This window comes from Nymphaea colorata, chromosome 11 (assembly GCF_008831285.2).
Source record: "Nymphaea colorata isolate Beijing-Zhang1983 chromosome 11, ASM883128v2, whole genome shotgun sequence".
Taxonomy (NCBI): Eukaryota; Viridiplantae; Streptophyta; class Magnoliopsida; order Nymphaeales; family Nymphaeaceae; genus Nymphaea; species Nymphaea colorata.
The window spans coordinates 17,163,301-17,179,511 of record NC_045148.1 but is presented as its reverse complement, the minus strand read 5'-3'; the positions used below and the strand labels follow the sequence as shown (position 1 = coordinate 17,179,511).

The 16,211-nt window shown below is 39.1% G+C and overlaps 1 protein-coding gene across 1 annotated transcript; it reads left to right on the top strand.

Annotated features, from left to right (window-relative positions):
• The first annotated feature begins 11,522 nt into the window (after positions 1-11,522).
• LOC116263607 (uncharacterized) lies at positions 11,523-12,504 on the top strand. Its single transcript, XM_031643342.1, has 2 exons — positions 11,523-11,692; positions 12,261-12,504. The coding sequence occupies exons 1-2, from the start codon at positions 11,523-11,525 to the stop codon at positions 12,502-12,504; spliced, it is 414 nt and encodes a 137-aa protein (XP_031499202.1).
• Positions 12,505-16,211: the final 3,707 nt, after the last annotated feature.

The following is a 16,211-nucleotide window of genomic DNA, read 5'->3' as shown; positions in this document are numbered from 1 at the left end:
TCATTTAATCAAAGGACCTCTCTGTTTCATGTTCAAAGCAGCGATATATTATTCACTTGTTTCTTTCTAATGGGTGACCATTTCAACAATTCATAAGGACAAACTCATATTTTTTACAAACTTCTTGAAGAAATAAGGTTTTTTTCCCCCAAAAAAATTAGTATAGTTTCAAATGTTGTAAATCTACAGGTGCCTGGTGTTCCGCTGTTGCCTCCAATTTGCTTCCCACCTTGCCTCGAACCATGTTACTATGTTACGTCAACTTCATCAAGGTCCCATTGGGAAAATAAGCAAAGGAGTTTGTGCTCCATTCTCGTTATTATAAGAGATGCATGAGCATTGAATGTCAATGGTTCCCCAGTGGACAAGATACTGGAAGAATGATAAGGCCTATCTCATGCTGTAGCAGCAGAAAAGGAACCATTTTCAGAAAAACAAAAGTAGGATGTGATGACTTGGTGAGGGAAATCGGATGAATATGTTGGTGGAGCAGGAGAGAATATGTTTGGGTTCTCATAATCACTTGATTGAGAGAACATTCATAGAATTTTTCTTTTTAAAAGAAAAGCTCATCAAATCCATTTTACTGCTGTATATGTCCTCGTATAGTCTGGATCGCTTGAAGAGAACACCTTGAATCTAGATCACTTCATCCCAAGCAGAAAATAAATGATCACTTTCCATGTGAGCTTCTTATTAATTTTCCCTTTTGTTAACCTCCATCACCTTAGCTATCTCCTTCAAACATCAGGTGGAGTCCGCACGTGTAATTTGTAGAGAAGACGGGCATCAAGATCGTGGATCCCTCCATGCATTTGAAGAGAGCGTTGATCCTTTGGCCCTTTTCCAGGCATTCACCATCGATGAAGTTGGCTTGATCTGCCATGACTGTCCAATTTATTGTAGAGATGCCGGGTGAAGTCATTCCATGTATCTTCACCCCTCAAACTAATGAACAGTACGTCATACTTGTTGGGTCGGGTCCAGCCTCAAGACCCGACCTGGCCCGTCACGTCACTTAAGTGACGGGCGGGAAAAAGGAAGGGCACCCGATGGTGTCCCTTCCTCAAGACGCCTCTCACATCTCTCTCTCTCGTTGTTCTCTTTTGGGGAAAAAGAGAAGGGACCTCTTGTGGCTGCATACGGGAGGAGAAGGAGAAGGAGAAGAAGAAGAGGAAGGCAAGGAAGAGAAGAGGAGAAGCAAGGCGCGTGGGTCGATTGGCACGCCAAGAAGAAAGAGGAAAGACAAAGAAGGAAAAATGAAGAGAGTCTTCATTGGGTGATTTCTTTCTTGAATCTTTGGGGCTCTTTCTTTCATTCGCATAAGAGAGTGTTATTGTTCTCTTTAGTTCACTGTTTTTCTTAAAACAGTAGGGATATTGTTGCTCGTGTATTTGGCTCCCTTTCTTAATATATAGAAAGTCTCTCTTGCCTGTGGTTTTTTACTCCATTATTGGGGGTTTTTCCACATAAATTGGTCTCCTATTTTTCTGCATTATTTGGCATATATTTTGACGTATATTGCTGCAATAGTGGTGTTGGAAACTCGTTCTTTTGCTCGCTGCCCTGTGATTCCGTTTTTAGCAGTTTTGTGGTGGTTTGCCCTCTTTTATTATTGTTGAGCATTCTTTTGGGGGACACGACTATAACAAAGTGGTATCAGAGACAGGTTAGCACCAAGTTAGCGCCAGTGTGGTTGTGTGCATTCTTATTAAAGGATGGAGTCGACCCCTACTAGAATGGTCTCTTTAAATGGGAACAATTGGACTATATGGAAAGCGAAAATGGAAGATTTGCTGTATTGTAAAGACTTATATGCACCCATTGAGAACCAGAAGTCAGCGAATATGACAGATGAAAAATAGAAGTTATTGGATAGGAAAACCATTGACACCATCAGACAATAGTTAGATGACTGTGTTTTTCATTTGGTATCCGCAGAGACGAGCGCGAAGTCGTTATGGCAGAAATTGCATGATCTTTACGAGAGGAAAACAGTTGGGAACAATGCTTTCTTGATTAGGCAATTGGTAAATCTGAAACTTAGAGAGGGAAAACCAGTGTCAAAGCATTTGAATGAAGTGCAGAGCATAATCAATCAGTTGTCAGCCATGAAAATGATATTAGATGATGAGTTACAGGCACTCTTGTTGCTTAGTTCTCTTCCCGACAGTTGGGAGACTTTAGTTGTTTCTTTGAGCAACTCCGCTCCAGATGGTGTGCTTACGATGAAGTATGTAACCAGCAGCATTCTAAATGAAGAAACAAGGAGAAAGTCTCTTGGTACTGGTAGCTCGCAAGTGCTAGTAATGGGAGACAGGGGCAGACAGAAGAACCGTAACAAATGGCATGACAGGTCAAACTTTAGGTCCAAATCAAGATCCAAGATGACAGGTAAATGTTTTCACTGTGGTATTCCAGGGCACAAGAAGATTGATTGTAGGAAATTGAAAGAAGAAAAAGAGCAGAAAAAGAAGACTCAAGAGAATGTGAAGCCAAAAGAGTACACTGCAGTTGCTTCAGATGATGAGGTAGTGTTATTTTTATCTGAAGAAAATGATTGTCTTACAGTTTAGAATAGTGATTCTACATGGATTTTAGATACAGAGGCATCATATCATGCCACACCATGTAGAGAGTTATTCTTATCCTACAGAGCAGATGATTTTGGAGTAGTTCACATGGGCAACAGTGACACTTCGAAGATTGTTGGGATAGGAGATGTTTGCATTCAGACGAGCACAGGATGCAAGTTGACTTTGAGAGATGTGAGACATGTTCCAGACTTGAGAATGAATTTGATTTCTGCAGGAAGACTAAGTGAAGATGGATATTGTACTTCATTTAGTTAGACAGGTTAGAAACTTACCAAGGGGGCACTAGTGTTGGCTAGAGGTGACAGATTTGGCTCTTTGTATGGGATGAAGTCTCGAATCAGTAGTGTGGATGTCCATGCAGTTACTGGTGGTACTTCGTCAGATTTGTGGCATAAGAGGTTAGGTTACATGAGTCAAAGAGGAATCGACTTGCTCACCAAGAAGAATTTGTTACCAAAGGCAGATGGTGCACAAATATCTCCATGTGATCATTGTTTAGTTGGTAAGTTGCATCGAGTTTCCTTTCAGAAAAAGCGTTCTTCAAAAACTAAACATGTTTTAGATTTAGTTTATTCAGATGTATGTGAACATATAAATGTAACATCTAAAGGTGGAGCATCCTATTTTGTTACATTTATTGATGATGCATCTAGGAAGGTGTGGGCCTTTACAATGAAAAGCAAAAGTGAAGTAAGTAATATCTTCATGACTTTTCATGCAGCGGTTGAGCGCGAGACTGGTAAGAAGATGAAGAGACTGCGTACAGATAATGGTGGTGGGTACATAGCATCTTCTTTACGAGATTATTGTCTAAAGCATGGTATTAGACATGAAAAGACAGTTTCTTATACTCCACAGCATAATGGAGTTGCAGAAAGGATGAATAGAACAATAATTGAGAGAGTTAGAAGTTTGTTATCTAGCTCTAAGTTGCCTAAGTATTTTTGGGCAGAGGCAATGCGTACTGCAGTTTATTTAATAAACAGGTTTCCTTTAGTGCCTCTAGATGGAGATATTCCACAGAGAGTTTGGTCAGATGAAGAGGTTAAGTATGATCACCTCAGAGTTTTTGGTTGCAAAGCGTTTATGCATGTACCTAAAGAACATAGGACCAAACTAGATGATAAAGCTATTCCTTTAATATTTTTAGGTTATGCAGATGATGAATTTGGTTACAGGTTATGGGATCTAAAGAATGACAAAATCTACAGGAGTCGTGATGTTGTCTTCAGAGAGGATCAGACTATTGAAGATGTCATGAGAGACACGAAGTCAGGTGTAAATGCTAGTAGTGTTCATGAGCCAACCTATGCAGAACCTGAAGAACTTTTATCTGAGCATGATGAGACTGATGAAGATGTAGAGGAGGAGGAAAGAGAGACAAGCAGTATACAGATGGCAGCCCTATGGAAACTCAAACTGATTATGAGCATGAGTTGGAGGGGGAGCTTCCTTCGCATTCAGAGCCAATTGAGGAGCAATTGGGAAGAGGTAAAAGAACACATATACCATCTACTAGATATTCTACTGATGAATATATTATGTTTACAAATATTGGAGAGCCAGAATGCTATGCAGAGGTGCTAGATGATGTGCATAAAGATGAATGGATTAAAGCTATGAAGGATGAGATGAATTCTTTATACAAGAATCACACTTTTGATTTGGTAGAACTACCAAAACGTAAGAAAGTGTTGCAGAACAAGTGAGTCTACAAGCTTAAAAATAAAGGTCAAGGCAAGTTGAGATACAAAGCTCGGTTAGTGGTGAAAGGTTTCAAGCAGGAAAGAGGTATTGATTTTGATGAAATTTTTTCTCCTGTTGTTAAAATGTCATCTATCAGGGTAATACTTGGTTTGGTGGCTTGTTTAGACTTGGAGTTGGAGCAGTTAGATGTAAAAACTGCTTTTCTTCATGGAGATCTAGAGGAAGAAATCTACATGACACAACCAGAAGGTTTTGTGGTTGCCAGAAAGAAACACATGGTTTGTAAGTTGAAGAAGAGCTTGTATGGACTTAAACAAGCACCTAGACAGTGGTACAAGAAATTTGATGCATTTATGATAAATCAAAAGTATCGCAGGTCAGCCGTAGATCATTGTGTCTACATCAGAGAGTTCTCATCAGGTAGCTTCATTATCTTGTTGTTATATGTAGATGACATGCTTATTGTTGGACAGGATTGTCAATTGATTAGTCAATTGAAGATCGATATGGGCAAGTTCTTTGATATGAAAGACTTGGGGCCAGCACAACAATTGTTAGGCATGAGGATTGTTCGTGATAGGAAGGCCAAGAAGTTGTGATTATCACAAGAGAAATACATTGAAAAGGTGCTTAGCAAGTTCAACATGAAAGATGCCAAAACTGTAAGTACACCTTTAGCAGCACATTTTAAATTAGGAAATGAGCAATGTCCTTCTTCAGCAGATGAGAAAGAAAGAATGGAGAATGTTCCATATGCCTCCGCAGTAGGGAGTCTCATGTATGCTATGGTTTGCACACGCCCAGACTTGGCTTATGTAGTTGGTGTAGTTAGCAGGTTCTTGTCAAATCTAGGCAAGGAGCATTGGGCAGCAGTGAAGTGGATTCTAAGGTATCTGAAAAGTACTTCCACTTACTGTTTATGTTTTGGTGAATCTAATTCAGAGATACAAGGATTTGTTGATGCAGACATGGCAGGTGATTTGAACTCTAGGAAGTCTCTTTCTGGTTATGTTTTTACTTTTGCAGGGGGAGCTGTATTATGGCAGTCTAGGTTGCAGAAGTGTGTTGCTCTTTCCACTACAGAGGCAGAATATATTGCAGCAACTGAAGCTTGTAAAGAGTTGTTGTGGATGAAGAGTTTTCTTCATGATATAGGCCTTAGTCAGAAGACCTATGTGTTGCATTGTGATAGCCAAAGCGCTATACACTTGGCGAAGAATTCAGCGTTTCACTCAAGGACTAAGCACATTGATGTCAGATATCATTGGATTCGTGATTTGCTTGAGCAGAAACTGATTCAGTTAGAGAAGATACATACTGAGAAGAATCTTGTAGATATGATGACGAAGTCTCTACCTAGACAGAAGCATGACATGTGTAGAGACTTAGTTGGGGTAACTGCCTTTAAAGCAGTGTATTAATTTTGTTCATTTTGCAGGTATGATCCCTCTCTTAAGGCTAGAGGGGAAGTTTGTTGGGTCGGGTCCAGCCTCAAGACCCGACCCGTTACTTAAGTGACGGGCGGGAGAAAGGAAGGGCACCCGATGGTGCCCCTTCCTCACGACGCCTCTCACCTCTCTCTCTCTCGTTGTTCTCTTTTGGGGAAAAAGAGAAGGGACCTCTTGTGGCTGCATACGGGAGGAGAAGGAGAAGGAGAAGAAGAAGAGGAAGGCAAGGAAGAGAAGATGAGAAGCAAGGCGCGTGGGTCGATTGGCACGCCAAAAAGAAAGAGGAAAGACAAAGAAGGAAAAATGAAGGGAGTCTTCATTGGGTGATTTCTTTCTTGAATCTTTGGGGTTCTTTCTTTCATTCGTATAAGAGAATGTTATTGTTCTCTTTAGTTCACTGTTTTTCTTAAAACAGTAGGGATATTGTTGCTCGTGTATTTGGCTCCCTTTCTTGATATATAGAAAGTCTCTCTTGCCCATGGTTTTTTACCCCATTATTGAGGGTTTTTCTACGTAAATTGGTCTCCTATTTTTCTGCATTATTTAGCATATATTTTGACGTATATTGCTGCAATAGTGGTGTTGGAAACTCGTTCTTTTGCTCACTGCCATGTGATTCCGTTTTTAGCAGTTTTGTGGTGGTTTGCCCTCTTTTATTGTTGTTGAGCATTCTTTTGGGGGACACGAATATAACAACACTTATGCAGCGAATTTTTGGTTTTTCTGCAACTTCCTTCCCAGAACACTTGTGGCGGCCATTCCCAACTGACCCCCCATGCCAATCTCTTGTAAGTATTTATGACTGGTTCTTTGGCGGTGATAGTTCTTTTTGATCAACTTCTTTCCTCGGGGGATGGTGGATTGGCCTACCAAGGAACAGGAAAATAGGAGACAAGGAAAATGAAGCTTGCTGGCCTGGCCATTGTTGTTCGGCCGAGTTGTTGCATCTATTGTAGGTCTATTTGAATGGCTTCAAGTTAAATTGAGAAGTTGCGTGTTAATTTAAAATTTGAAGCATTGGATGTCGTGCAAATAAAAGTTAGGGGGTAACTATATTTCCTGGTTCTTAGGCAGGTCAAAATTTTTTTGCCCCTCGGACAGAAATTTTTGCTTTCTCTGGTTGAAACTTGTCTTTCTTTCAATCATTAGTAGTATCAGACCATAGAGTTTAGGGTCTGAAAATTATTATTCACCCGTCGCATTTGAAGAGGATAATACCTTTACTATTCTTAAATCCTTGGAAGGACTGCAAGGAGCTACAGTACATGAATCTAAAAAATTCTGGCTGATGAAAAGGAGACAAAGAGATGGGTATCAGCTGGATTCATGTTTGGCCTCTGTCCATTCAAAAGCAAAGTCTGATAGCACGTACTCTGCAAAACATCAGTGAGGTAAAAAGATTGTTGTTATCAACTAAGGACCAATTCTTAAATCTGTATACTTTAAAACAAGTAACGGTGTAACGCCTCAAATGTTTAGTCTTGTATTGAAGATTATGAGGAATCTTCAAGAGTTTATAAATGTGGTCATTACCATAAATGATTTAGGCCTGGGCGTCGGGCCAGGCCGGATCTGGGTCGAGGAATTTTGTTACCGGGCCGAACTTGAGTGAGCCTGGCCCGGCCCGACGGCCCGTTAGAAACTTAATCCCGCCCGGCTCCCCTTGTTTCACATTTTCCATCGAGGGAGAGGGAGGCAGACTCACACAGCCGCTGCCTACGCCACAGAGACAGGGAGAGCTCAGAGTTGGAGACTCGGAGAGTCCGTGTGCCCGCCACCGTTTCCACCGTTTCCCAGCCAGTCCGCCACCGCCACTGTCTCCGCTCCACCACTGGGCACCACCGTCGCCCTTTCGCCACTGGTCCCACCGTCGCCCTTTTGAAGGTAGTCGTTGCTCAGTGAAAATCCTAGGCCTCTTTTGTGCTATTAAGGCCAACAGTTCTGTGAATATTGCAATGGGTGCTTAACAAGATACAGGGATAATGGGGGATTGGGGGTTATTGCCTATGGTTAGTAGGGAAAGTAATTGTGCGATTAAACTCAGAAGAATTGAGGTTTGTTATTTCTGAACCTAGAGCACCGCAAGATTTCATTGAACTCTTGTGATTTACATCCTACATTCTTTTGACTTGAGGTTTGTTATCTCGTGAACATGGTTCAAGAACACTATGACGTTGTTGCAAAAAATAGTACGGTTATAGATCTTGTTTTCAAATCCAATAGTCAAATGCTGATTATAATCAACCTTTGGAAAGGCAAGGATGTGGTGTTTCCAGAGTATGTGTTTCAAATTTACGATATTAGTTTTTCTATCAAACTCCTTTATCCATGATCAGAGAGGGAGAGTGTGTGGATGTGCTAGCCAGCAGATGCAAACACCTACACTTGGACCATAGCTACCAGGAAAGCCAGTTCTTTCGTTTTTGTTTTTAAATTTGATTTCTACTTGACGTTGTCAAACAACCGCTTGTTGTGACGAAGGAAGTAAATGATGCACTCATTTTGAATGGTTTCTTAAAACATATCTACATGAACGGAACCACTACATAGCAGAAGATCTCAGATTAAGTCTCGTTAAGCCTGTCATTTGTTGCATGAGCAATAACAAGATACAGGGATATCTGTTTCTGTTTTCCTTTGTCCAGGATTTGGCTTTTCAGGGGTGCTTGAGGTTTCAATTTGAGGATTCCAGCCAGGTCTCTTGTTCTCGTGGTACTAGGCTACTAGCAAGGTTAATTTATAATTACTCCATTGACTTTTTCAACCTAGTTTTGTGTTGTTCTCTTATCTCTGCACTTGTTTTGTGTTGTTCTCTCATCTCTGCACTCCTCTGTGTCTGTCTGTGACATGCTTCTTCAAAATTGTTAGTCTTTGAAATGTGCTCATTTCTTTGAACACACTCTTTTTACATTTTCATGTTCCTTTTGCATATGCATTAAGGAGATTAATTGCTGCCATTTTCTTTAGATGATTCTTTCTTCAATTGATGATCTTGAAAACTGTTTTCCCTTTTACAGGATGAATCTGGTTGGTCGAGGACTCAATAGTTTTTCTATTCTTTTTTTTTTAACTCAGTTCGCATTATCTTTCCTCTTGTTGAAAACTGTTTTCCCTTATATATGTGTGTGCTAGGTTTCATTCATGGCATAACGTTTGATACTGTTAACAGTTAATTTTTTGTGTTCCACATGATTTCTGATTTTATTTTTTAATTGTCTCTTTGACGTCATTCTTTGTTTTGGATATTGTCAATTGTTTCAATAGTAGTGCCATGTTATCCTTGGCTACTGTTGTGGTTGGTATTCTGCATCACATTTTGTGATTTTCGTCATACTGAGGCAGAACAAGGAAGTATTGTTATGGTAGATGATAGCTCTGTTTCACATTATTTTACTTTTCAGAATTTTTATGTATGTTTATTCCTTCCAGGTCTATATCATTGATTTTAGACTTGCAAAGCGATAACGAGATTCTGCAAGCAACCACCACATTCTTTTATATTTCTTAAGGGTTACGTTCTTCTATATTTCTTAAGGAGAAGATAATTTTTTCCACAAGGCTGGAGTCTCTTTCTTTTACATAGGTTCTTCAAGTTCATATGAAGGTTTGATCCTTAAGTGTTGTTCTGCTTGTATGTTATGTTTGGACCATGGTAGAAAAATGTTGGCTTTAAAATTATTTTGTTCACTATAACTGATACGGGAAAGAACAATTAGCGATTACAATTTAGAAATCGAAGTTTGTAGCTAGTTTTCCAAATTCTATATGTAGTGATGCATTGTGTACACGATATTAAGAACCTAAAATTCATGTTGTGCTGGTTTTCTTGAACATGTTGTACTGGGTATATAAAATGCCCCCACCCCTTAGAGTATATCTACGAGCCATTATAGCTTCTTTTAGTAAGAAAGAAAGTTTTTTAGCTTCTGCTTTGTTGTTTGCTCATTGCAATTCTATGTTTCTGTGAATCCCTCTTGTGAGAATTTTTGTAATTGGTTTCCCTATGACTCTATGTTTAGGTTGTTCGGATATCATTCAAATAGTAAGTCATGTCATCTAACATTGGGGATGAAGAATATCATCTGATGGCAGATGTAGAGGAAGATGAATCTTTTACATATACTGAAAAAGACGTTCAATCCAAGAGAAAAAGAACTTCGATAGTATGGAATGACTTCAAATTAGTAGAATTTAATGGAAAAGAGTGGGCGAAATGCAAACATTGTGGTGAACGATTTACTGCACATAGTAGCAGTGGTACGAGCCACTTAAAATGACATAGAGATACATGTGTCAGAAAACAAATACTTGATGGAAAACAGCAAACGTTGTCATTTGGAGTTGGTGAATCTGGAGCCTCAAATTTGAGTTTACATAAATTTGATATGGACAGTATAAGAAAAGGTTTGGCTAAGTTGACAATAATGCATACACTTCCTTTCAGTATTGCAGAATATAAATATCTTAACGATCTTCTAAAGCTTTGCAATCCAAGGTTTGTGCCAATTTCTAGGAGAACACTTACAAAAGAGGTACAGTCAATGTTCTCAACTGAAAAAAAAAAGATATCAAGAACTTGTAAATAACCAAGTGCAATGGATATCATTGACATTTGATATGTGGTCCTCACAACAGACATTAGGGTACTTATACTTGACAGCCTCTTATATTGATACAGATTGGCAATTTCACTCTCACATACTTAATTTTATACATGTACCTCCACCACATAATGCAATTTGTATATGTGATATTTTATTGGAGTGCATTACTACTAAGTGGGAAATTCATTTGAAGTTGTTTTCTGTCACTGCTGATAATTGTTCAACAAATGATAGTGGAATAAGTTTATTGAGAAGGACCGTAGAAAGGAAAAATAATATTTCATTTCCATTGAGAGGGGAGTACTTTCATATTCGTTGTGGTGCACATATCATAAATCTGATAGTTAAAGATGATATGAATGATATGGATGATACAATTTAAAAAATTCGCAACAGTGTCAAATATGTAAGGGGATCACCAAAACGACTACATGCTTTCAAAGAATGTGTAAAGACAATGAGTTTGGATGAGAAAAAAGGTTTAAACTATGATGTTCCTACTCGATGGAATTCTACATTTATAATGTTGAGAGATGCATTATTATTCAAAGATGTCTTTCAACATTTGGCATCGTGTGATCCTAGTTATACATGTCTGCCTTCTGAGTATGAGTGGTCTCATGCATCAGATTTATGTCAGTTCTTAAAGGTCTTTTACGATACAACAAATTTATTCTCTACCACCAAGCAGGTAAGAACTAAACTTGTTTTTGAAGAAATCGTATCAATTTACCATCATTTGTATAAGCATCGTGCAACATCAAATGAACATATAAAGGCATTGGCATGGAAAATGCAAGAAAAGTTTGACAAATACTTTAAGGGCTACAATATTCTCTTTGCAATTGCAGCTATTTTGGATCCTAGGTTCAAGTTGTCATACTTGAAGTATTTGCTTGGCAATTTAGATAAACCTGATGCAATAGTGAAATATGAAATTATAGAGAGCACTCTTTATGAATTGTATGTTGAGTACAGAAATATGTATGAGGATAGTGGCACATATAATATGGAAAGGGCCAATGCATCCACTAGTACCATGATTGCAATGGAAAAGTATAAAAGTGTGTCTAAATATGGGTTTAAAGCATATGTCAACTCTGTATCTCCTGTACATATTATCTTGGTAGAAGACAAATGAAAGCAAATATAAAATTCTAGCAAAGATGGCTCAAGATGTGTTAGTTATTCTTGTATCTATAGTTGCTTCAGAATCTGCATTCAGTACATCAAGAAGAATTCTGAATGATTATCGATGTTCAACTACTCCTGAAAATGTTGAATCATTATTCTGCACACAAAGTTGGATTCGTGATGCAAGCAACTTGTGTGAAAGGTAAGATGTTCATGCTTCATAGTTTATACATATTAACCTAATAGTGTACTTAAATTAATAAGTGTCTTTGTTACAGTTCTCATGATGCAGAGCACCATTTTGACGAGGAATGTTAATCGAGTGCATGACTATTATGGTAATTTATTTTAATTAATGCTTCGTATTCTATGTTGACAAGCACATGTTAATTTTTATTAACATTTCTTTTTCATGTTAAATTGCAGATGGACATCTCTCTCTAATTGCATGGAATGGTGTCTGAAGTTATTGTATATGACAACTATTTGCTCATCTAAGGTTTACGGCTAACATAGAACTGCCTTTACAGCCTCTTGAAAAAAGGCATTTGGAATTGTATCTTCATTTCATGGATTTTCTGTTATTCTTTACCTTGAATGGATAAGACAAAGCATGGTCCTTCCCTTAAAGGCATGGAGGTATGTGGTCTTATTCAAAGAGATTAGGCTCAATGAAATCGAAAAAAGATGATAGAAGAGTTGAAAACCTCTATCAAATCTTCTCATGTCCAACTGCTAGCCAATCATTTTTCTTCTTGTCATCTAAGTAGTGCCTACCCGATGAGTGCAATCGTTTGGCTCAAACCTGGTGCAGCAGTCATTGATGTTGGAACAAATGCTGTTGATGTCCCATCTAGGAAAACTGGCTATCGTCTAGTTGGTGATGTTGATTTTGATGAAGCAAAGAAGGTGGCAGGATGGCTGACCCCTCTTCCTGGCAGTGTTGGTCCCATGACTGTTGCTATGTTGCTCAAGAATACTTTGGAAGGTGCCATACGCAAAATGAAGATATGACAGAGAGTTTGCTTGCCAAGCTCTACATTCATTTCCTTTGTCTCCTTGTCATGTAGTTTTAATTTATAAAGTCACCCACAGGCCACAGACTGTGCATATTGATGGTATTTCAAAAAAGTCATAAGATAAACTGCATTCTTGTAAAATTTCCAAGATATCTGCTGGAATTATCATTCCTGTTGCATCATAAGAAGTTGTGCATTACATAGCCTACTGAAGTTTCAGCTAGATTTAGTTTAGTAGCAGAAATTGGTAATATGCTATGGTTATTATCGTGCTTTGTAGATTAATTGGATCATTTCCCTCGTACACAAGTGATGTTCAGAGGCTGTGGTGTCCTGCCGACTATTATTATTTTTATATTTGTACACCTGAGCTGCATTTTTTTTCTCAATTTTTATTTTTGAGATCCTCATTGTACAGAGACTAATGACTTGTGTATTAATCTGTAAAATTAAAGATTTTAATCCATTGATACATATATCCAGAGGGCCTTTACTCTTATAGAAGGTTGTCTGCTTCTTGTTTTTGTATATTATTTTGACTGCTAAATTTTGGCTTGTGTTGTTTGTTAGCAATTTATATATAAGCACGTGAACTTGTACTTTATGAATTTGTGAGTCATTTCAGTTGCATCAATATGCACAGTCTGTGGCCTGGCGTAATGCAAACCTGAGGAAGCTGTGAATGGCGGTTTTAGAGTTTCTGGTAGATTCAGAGCCAGGAAGACAAAAATGAAGACAGTGTATGCACTAAGTCTTATGAATTGGGTGGTAGTAACGAGCAAAGATTTTTTTAAGATGATTTTTGTTGTCGAATTTAACAAAAATGAAGTTATTTTGGATTATATGATAGGATAATCTTCTGAGCCTGCTGTCATCTTTCTGTTCAATTGCTTTCAACAAAAAATACCTACTGCGAGAGTCGGGTCAGGGGATGAATATTGTCACTAGGAAATGAAGAAAATCACCTGAAGGGCTAGCTTAGCATAAAAACCATCTATTAAATACACTGTAAAATAAAGTGTTTTTTTATTTGTTGGCTTGCTATGACTGGTCACTTCTCTTCCTTGTTCATTTTTATCCTGACCATTTCTGGCACACTTGTGGTCCAGCCTCAAATGAAGCAGCTAGCCAAGGATGCGTTTTGCTCTTGGGTTCGTGCATACACAGCACACCATGGTGAGCTAAAGAGGATTTTCATGGAGAAGAAACTTCATTTGGGTCATGTAGCAAAGAGCTTTGGTTTGAGAGAGCAGTCGTCTTTGGTTGGGACATCTTTTCAGATGCGATTGAATAAGAGGAAGTAGGAACATAAAACGGATAATTCTTTTAAAAAAAGGAGGATGGTTAAGAAACGTTAAGCTGCTTCATTAGGCAGACAATAGTGGGTATATCTCAGCTTTGTTGATTGCCATTGTAAAATCAATCATAATCAATCATAAGCTCATCAATAATGGGCGGTGGCCCGGCCCGGCCCGCCAATTACTGGGCCTCAGGCATGGTCGGCCCGGCCCGGTACCCGGCCCGGCCTAGCCCATCAAATAATCGGGTCGGGTTCGGGCCGGGCTCCATGCCCAGGCCTAAAATGATTGTCCTAGTTTCTAACATTTTCAAAGGTTGGGCCGAAACTGCTAAAGAGGCGGGTTGGGATTCGCCGGTACTAGGGGCCCGAGCCCAGGAGTGGGTTGGGTTATATAGTGGTATTTAGAGTCAGTTCAACACTCGGACATGGGGTCCCACACGCACGTAACTATTGAAGATTATGAGGAACCTTCAAGGGTTTGTTTATAAAGGGAGTCGTTACCATAAATGCTTGTCTTAGTTTTTAGCCTTTTTGAAGATTGGAGCCGAAACTACTAGAGAGGCGGGTTGGGATCTGCCGCACCAGAGGCCCGAGCCCAGAAGTGGGTTGGGTTGTTATAAACGGACCTTGAGAATCTTTTGCAAAAACTGTTCTATCCACACCTTGTAATTAAAGCAGCAGCCAATGGGCGAAGAGGTGAGCCAAGTGGCTCTATATAGATCAAAAGGCCTAGAGGGAAGAACATGAGCAAACATAACATCTACTCCTTGAAAAACATAACCTCTACTCCTTGAAAAACTATGTTTGCGTGTGAATGGAGAAAATGATCTAATTATATGCAGTCCGCAGTAAAATTAATTTGAATTGGATCAGTCAGCGCTGAGCTATCAGACTTTCTCAAATACAAGACAATCGATGCAAGACTTGGTAGAACTTCTTACCGAGATTCCAAATGATTCCAAAGAAAAACAAAAACACAACAAATGTCTCCTAGTCAAGTGCTGCTGCTGTTTTGCTGCACATTAAATTAGTATTGAATTCTTATTCGTCCGCAGCGGCCCCATCATATCGACATCCGGACAAAAAAGTGTCGCTTTAAACTTGTCCACGTGTAAAACAGACAAGTAAAACAGATTATTCCCATTGTTCTAGCTTCTTCATGCATAAGTTGTGTAACTCTGCTTTGCAAGAAATTGAGAAAGCAATGCATCTTCTCCGCTACTAAACTTCATCGTTTCATGCTTCATTTTCTCACTGTGTTTTTTGTTTTTATTAAAGCACAGTGCTGTTTTCATTGATCTGTGTTTAATAACTCAACATCAAGTTATTGTTCCACGTACAACATGAATGTTATAGTCGTAATCCCCCAAAAAGAATGCTTCAACAACAATAAAAGAGGTCAAACCAACATAAAACTGCTAAAAACGGAATCACTGGGCTGCGAGCATAATATCGAGTTTCCAACACCAATATTGCAGCAATATACACTAAGATATATGCTAAAAAATGCAGAAAATAGGAGACACCAATTTACATGGAAAAACCCCCAATAATTGGGTAAAAAACCATAGGCAAGAGAGACTTTCTATATATCAAGAAATGAAGCCAAATACACGCAATATCCCTACTGTTTTAAGAAAAACAGTGAACTCAAGAGAACAATAACACTCTCTTATGCGAATGAAAGAAAAAGCTCCAAAGATTCAAGAAAGAAATTAGCCAATGAAGACTCCCTTAATTTTCTCTTTCTTCTTTGTCTTTCCTCTCTCTTCTTAGCGTGCCGATCAACCCACGCGCCTTGCTGCGATTTCTCCTTCTTCTCTTCCTTGCCTTCCTCTTCTCCTTCTCTCCCTTGCTGTGCAATACAAGAGACCTTCCGTTCTCTTTTTCCCCAAAAGAAAACGAGAGAGAGATGTAAGAGAGGGGCACCATCGGGTGCCCTCCTTTCTCCCGCCCGTCACTTAAGTGACGGGTCGGGTCGGCTCCTCTTTTGAGTCTGGACCCGACCCAACAAACTCCCCCTCCAGCTTCAAGAGAGGGAGCATACCTGCAAAATAAACAAAAATTAATACACTGCCTTAAAGGCAGTCATCCCAACTAAGTCTCTACACATGTCATGCTTCTCTTTAGGTAGAGACTTCGTCATCATATCTGCAGGATTCTTTTCTGTATGTATTTTCTCTAACTGGATCAGTTTTTGCTCAAACACATCACGAATCCAATGATATCTAACATCAATGTGCTTGGTTCTTGAGTGGAACGCTGAATTCTTTGCCAAGTGTATGGCGCTTTGGCTATCACAATGCATCATATAGGTCTTCTGACTAAGGCTTATATCATGAAGAAAACTCTTCATCCACAACAACTCTTTACAAGGTTCAGTTGCTGCAATATATTCTGCC

Excerpts from the sequence above, each read along its gene's own strand:
- LOC116263607 (XM_031643342.1), top strand. The coding sequence starts at position 11,523 with ATGGCTCAAGATGTGTTAGTTATTCTTGTATCTATAGTTGCTTCAGAA. Across the intron at positions 11,693-12,260 it reads GCAAGCAACTTGTGTGAAAG|TGCCTACCCGATGAGTGCAA; the intron begins GTAAGATGTTCA and ends TCATCTAAGTAG.